Source organism: Alternaria hordeiaustralica (assembly GCF_023758085.1).
Source record: "Alternaria hordeiaustralica strain BMP 2776 chromosome Unknown scaffold_38, whole genome shotgun sequence".
Taxonomy (NCBI): domain Eukaryota; kingdom Fungi; phylum Ascomycota; class Dothideomycetes; order Pleosporales; family Pleosporaceae; genus Alternaria; species Alternaria hordeiaustralica.
Window position 1 is genome coordinate 216,704 of NW_026056810.1, and position 6,349 is coordinate 223,052.

A 6,349-nucleotide genomic window follows, 5' to 3' on the forward strand; every position below is an offset into this window, starting at 1 on the left:
AGAGTCGAACTGCCGCCTCTGCGTCGCAAAGTCGTCAGGATCTCACGAGTATCAGCTCGGCGCCAAGGGGCAAGACAATATCTGACTTACCTGCTTTGTCGGCGTTCTCACTCGACCGTGCCAAATATTCAACTGACTTTCCTCGCCAGGGTGATGCGAGAGCTCCTGGCTGTTGTCGGCCACGGGGAACAAAGAAGACTGAAACGGGGTGTTAACGGAAACGACTATCATGCGCACGGAAAGAAGGGCATACTTCGAACAAAGAGATCCGTATCTATCGAGTCGATCCGCCTCCATACCCAACAACCATCGTATGAAGCGGGCGCATGTCTCTGGAAGGGCCAACGCATGCGATATGACATGAAGACACGTCAGTTCCATACTTAGACTATATATCAACGCCTATTTCACAGCATCGCGATACTTGACATGCCATCCTGTCGCGCTACCACGGCAAAAGGCCACCGTTGTCGCCTACCAGCGAGCCGCGCGAAAGTCGGGGGAAATGCTGAACCGCTGAATCGTTGCAGGCACCACATTGGGCAACTGGAGGACTTCTTAGGAACGCATGTGGATGGCAAGGAAAGTCAGGCTACAACCAACGAGACTGAACCAGATCGCCCCATTCTCCAGTCCTCAAGCCCTACTGCCGGTACTCAGACATCTAGCAATGTAAGAAATGTTCGATCGACTTCACCACCGACTTCCCGACGAGGAGCGGCCGCGGCTGCACCAAGCACAAAGGCGCCTCATTCTAGTCCATCACCCCCCACGCCGCAAGCAAGACCAGCATCTCCGCACAAGCCGCCACTCATATCATTGCCTATTGAAGTCGATCTTGTACCCAGTACCTTCGGACCTGGCTCATCTAGCCCACAACCAGCCAGCATCCGCTCCAGCCCATCTCCACCTGCCACCGATGCCCTACCAGCTGGACCAGAACCAACGCGGTATTTCGCGACTCCGTCTCGAGATGAATCTATAGCCAAATTACCGTCATCATCCCCTGAGATCGTCATCTACCTGGACTACCAACCATCTACACAAACGTATCAGCGCACCTTCGCCCTGCGCTCCATCGAAAGCGACCAGGAATATACGTCCAATGCCGATCGTGGACGACGCCATGGTTCTGCTCCGCCTGATGTCTCACGGGGCTTTTGTCGCAAAAGGATCGATCCGCCACTCCCTAGGTACATGACGCCCGTTAAGAAGCGAAATTTGAAGGGGATGAGCTGGTGGCAGGGTGTTCGTACGGTAATGTAGAGTATGTCAACTCGCTGGAGTAGGGGTATGGGTCTCGCGTTGAGACGGTTTGAACGCGGGCCTGAGACATCAGGAAAGTGTGCTCGGGAGAGAAGTCTGTTGTATGGTAGTCATGATGTTGTTGGGAGAAGGTGGAATTAGAGCTTGTATTGAAACATCCATTCTCGTTTGCGGAACGCTCTGATGTGACGTCTCGTGATGTGGTGAGGTTTGACATGCGCCTTTATACACTGCCCATTGCTATTACGCCCATAGTAGATTAATGTCTCTTGAATGGTAAAGATTCAGTCACTACTGGCGGAATTCTCGTTGAAGCGATGAACCTGGCAAGATGCAGCATTTGTGGCCCGAATTAAATACTGTCTTAGCCTTCTCCGCCGCACGCTGGTTAACAAGTGCGGCATGGAGTTGCAGGAGTTAAGAGTCGACAATTGAAGACTGCAGCTGCGTGGAATCGCTTCTGATGATCAACGGTGGATGAATTACGCTTGGCAAGATTGATTCAGAATGTTCCTGCCCGGATATAATCGCTATAGGTCTCACGATACTTTGTTTGAACCTGGTGATTGCGGGCAAGAGTGCGACGGCATAGCACATCACGGAAAATCTGACCGCACTACTTTCCAATATCCATCTGTTCTCGGAGGACACCTTTAGGTTTGCTCTGTTACTATGACAGTGAAAGGTGGTGTGCGCCGATTGTTGGTACTTCGGCTTGACTTGGTATCCCATGAAGCGGCGGATTTGCGATCGACCATCTGGACAGTGGACCACCAGCCTTGTAGACCGCAGATGAGATTTCTCGTCAATACAGCAGCGCGCTCGAGATGGCCAACCTGATCCGACAGGTGTAGTGGTACTGCTCCGTCACTAAAGGCGCTGGGATGTGAGGAGAACGTCTTGGTGCCTCGGTCGAGAAACGCGAGAACACGAGCGCGACACCTGATCACGCGAGCGACTTAGCTGTTTCAGGACTCGCGCGATGACCCTGCATGTTGGAGGACTTCGACTTTCCAGTCCAAAATGATGTGCCATACCAACCACCACCAGCGCAAGTTCAGCACCCCGGAACCAACATCGCGTCTTTGCATCCCAGAGAAGGCGACGTAACTCCACGAGTCGACGAAGCGCGGACGTTCCAACGGCGTCATGAAGGGGCCGTGGCGATAGGACTTGGCAGCGCCTTGTAGGTATCCATCGGCACCTCATTGCCGCCCACGTTGCCGCGCGCGCACAACCTGGGATTGGAAAGCGTTCAGACCCCTGGAGTAGCGATATCATGGATTCGCATCTTTTCTGTCGACGATGGAAAGAATGAGCCTGGGGCGGTGATACCGCGGGGATATTTTTGGGGTTTTCACTGCGCCCGATTCACGAGCTTGCGCTACCAATGGTCCACAACGCTTAGTTCCTGATCTACCCGGGCAAAACGCTGCTCACCAGCGAGCAAGCCACACGTGCAATGGACCCATTACGCAAACCTCATATGCGGGTAGTTGCGCAGCGCGTATGAGATGCGTTTGTGGTAGTCGAAGGCCGCTTGGTCAGGCATCAGATCATCATGGGCTTCGGGCTCAAGAAGCTGGGAGCCTCGGCGCGATGTCTTGGATTTGCCTCGCAGCGACGCGAACTTGAAGCCACTGAAGTCTCCGGATGCTTCCCCCTGTTAACGCATGCTCTTCCCTCGCACCGCCATGGTCCAAGATCACTTTTTGCAGCCCGCCGCGTACTCTCCATGACTGCCTACCAGCAGGCGCCGCGTTGCCGAAGCGCCTGTCGCTTGCGCTACTTCCATGTAAAAGCTGCGCCGACGATACCTTCATTTCCACGTCGTTTCGATCGGCTGCCGGCTTTCTTCGTGGCTGCCCACAGCTTGATGTCGCCAGACGCTGCATCTAGCCACCGACGAGGAACGTTCATCCAATTACCTGGCCATTGCAAAGTTAAGAAACCAAGCACCAATGCATGTCCTCCCCAGATGAGTTGCATCGCTTCCTTGCCTTCGAGAGCTAGAACCCAGATCGGAAAAGGATGTAAGCGACGGTGGGTTCGTGGCCGGACGTAGTGCAAACGCGCAACAGCGGAACTGCCATGGCTCTCAATCCCGGCTGACCTGTGCAGTCAAATCGATCCTACCGTGAGTGTTGCGACACTAAGCAAAGTAGCTGGTGGGGTAACCATCAGAGCGAAGATGGCTCTGCACATACCGCCATTCGCTTTCGACGATCACCGGAGGTACATTTTCTCTCTTGTTTTAGTGCTGCAATGCACCAGCTTGACTACTTGCTCACGGGAGGTTGAGGCTGGCCCGGGCCCTAAACGTCGAGAAAACAACGCATCGTGGAATGAGCGCATCGCCAGTATTGAGCTTCAGGGGCGATACAAGAACACCGCGCATGATTGTTATTGGCAAGATCATCAAGCCCTGGTCGCAGGCTGTCACTCGTTTGGGCCATCCTTCACGATATCAGACTGGAACCTGTGCGACTTTTCCCGCATAACCAGCGGCTGCATCACCAGTGGATGTATGTCCGTCTAAAAGCGCATAGAGAGCGACGTGATCCGCTGGGACGTACTCAACACCAACCGGAACGATAACGGATGCGATTGTCGCTAGCTCATTTGATGTTGCATGACGCCAGGCACTGAACGCCGCCCGCCGCAATGTCACGCGTTAAGCGGCTTGGTGCTAGCGCCTGAAGCCTTGATCACATTGTAAGGATGAACGGTGTTGAAGGACTGTGCGAGCGCGCAAGTGATCAGGCGAGACTCTTCGCATACCATAAGTTCGTCTTGCTGCACTCGCGACAACGGCACGATACGGTAGAAGGAGATGTCATACGTTTGTAGTTGGAGGAATCACTCAACATCGCATCAGACCCTCCGTTGTGGCCATCATGATGGTCCTGCAATGCACAGGTGAACTTAGTGGCCCGGCCAGACGTTACGATGTTGGTGATGGCGTTGCTCTTGCCTCGCTGGACGTTGAGGTCGCGCCCACACCCTGCTCCTGCTGCATCAGATCAGGCCACAGCTTTGAGCCACCCACCTCTTTCCAGCTCTACGGGAATATTACGCGGGCAGAGATGTGTGCAAACATAAGCGAGCATGTAGTCCTCGAGTTTGCAGTGCATTGCGTGCAAACAGGGTACCTTTGCATGAGTGGCTGCATATGATCCGAAAAATCCTCGAATCGGCCATCGAACATGTTCAAACATGTCCAGTCAGACTGACGGCGCTAGGAGCGACGCACCCTGTTCGACCCTCGTCGTCGACCATTGTGGAGTTCCGAATGTCTATTGATGGCCTCTTCGCTCTGGTCTGCGTTGGGGAGCAGGGTTGTCCCCGTAATGGTGTAATGCTCCTGTCTACTGCTATTTGATCTACTCCAGCTTGCTGGGCCGATAACACATGATGGCGGGCTTGCGTCTTGTGGTCTTTCACCCGAACCAGAGTAGGGGTTAAGATGTTGGTAGGTAGTCTTGTGGCGGTAGGCAGTGAGTTGCAGATTCAGTTCGGTCTTCTCTGTTTTGCACTTTTTGCTACATGACCACGGGCTGAATCTCTCTCTCTTTGCTTCATTTATTAGGTTCTAGTGTGGATGCGCAATCTGAAGATGTTTGCCGTACCTTCAGAGACAGTGATGTGGTGGTTGCCTCCTGCCTCAAGGACGCAGCGTCCGGAGTCTGAGGCAGGAGGGCGTCACTTCCGTTCCCAACGAAGCAGATTATGGCGTGATGCATGAGCCCACACGTCACCATATAATGAGCAATTTCCGCGAGACGTACGCATTCTTCAGCACTACACCTCACTTCACCTTCATCACAATTGTTCACAATGGGCAGCTCTCTCCACCCCATCACGCCCGCCAGTCCCCTCCTACGCCCAACAAACCCTCTCCACTGCTGCCAAGCGCAAGCCACCATCAAGACCACCGACCCCGCCATTACCTATGTCATCGGCGCCGCATCCAAGCAGCAGCGTGCCGATGTCTGGGGCTGAGGGTGAAACCGAAGCCGACGTTGAGCGCGCACGACGAGCCTCAACACCACCACCGCATGAGACCTCGTCTGCATTTGTTGATTGGCCTACGGGCATGGACTCTTCACTTCTCTCGCCAATCCAGCGCACGGTTGAGGATGAGGACGAAGACGAGGCTGAGGAAGAGGAAGTGGGTGAGGATGAGGATGAAGAGCTTCCCCTCCCATCCTCCGATACACCACTACCACCCAATGATGAGGATGAAACCTCATCAGGTCTCTCGTCTCCACCACTATCAATGTCATCGCCATCATCACCAACACCATCATCACCATCATCACCATCACCATCATCACCATCATCACCATCATCACCATCACCCAAGAAGCGCAAGCCGAAGAAGCGCAAGACGGCCGCACAGAAGGTTGCGCTGTGGAAAGCAAAGCAGGCTGCTGCGGATGTCACCAAAGCGACGCGCAGTAACGTCGACAGGGGTTTAGCCACGCTGGACTTGAGGAAGTGGGTTGGTCATGATGGCGCTGCCGAGATTCGGGTGAAGAGAGTGGGTGAGGATCTGGCGAAGGGTGTTGGAAAGCGACGTCGTCGCCGTTGAGCTAGAAGAACATGAATGAACAACACTTTCCTCTTGATACGTTGACAGCTCACACATGTTCATGTTATTTTTGGCTCCCATCAATTGCTTTCCGGGCTGACTTACATCTCAATACAATTCCTCGTTCATATTCTCACCAACCCATAAATTTACTTGCAGCAATATAGGGCTGGAAAATTGACCTAACAAACTCTTTTTGAGTTGGCTCACCTGATCTCTCGCGCAAGTCGCTAGTCACGTATCGGGCTTTGGAGACGCATGCTATAACCCGATGCATCACAGCGAAGGACGAAGATGAAACAGATGTTTGAGAGTGCGGCGCAAGATTGCAGAGGGCTATCACCTCCAGCCACTGCGGTCGCGATTCTGATCGTATGCAAATGGTTCAGCATACGACACCGAAGCCTTGATCTGGAATACAGTGTGTTGCGGCGGTCTTGACGACCCTCAGATCGTCCACGTCGTCACTGCGCAACCGGTGCAATCGAC

The 6,349-nt window shown here is 53.7% G+C and overlaps 1 protein-coding gene across 1 annotated transcript; it reads left to right on the plus strand.

Annotated features, from left to right (window-relative positions):
• Positions 1–5,254: 5,254 nt before the first annotated feature.
• Positions 5,255–5,860, plus strand: J4E84_010261 (uncharacterized protein; the record flags this gene model as incomplete). The annotated part of the gene is made up of 1 exon (XM_049392817.1): positions 5,255–5,860. One exon carries the CDS (start codon positions 5,255–5,257, stop codon positions 5,858–5,860), a length of 606 nt encoding a protein of 201 aa, XP_049239509.1.
• Positions 5,861–6,349: the final 489 nt, after the last annotated feature.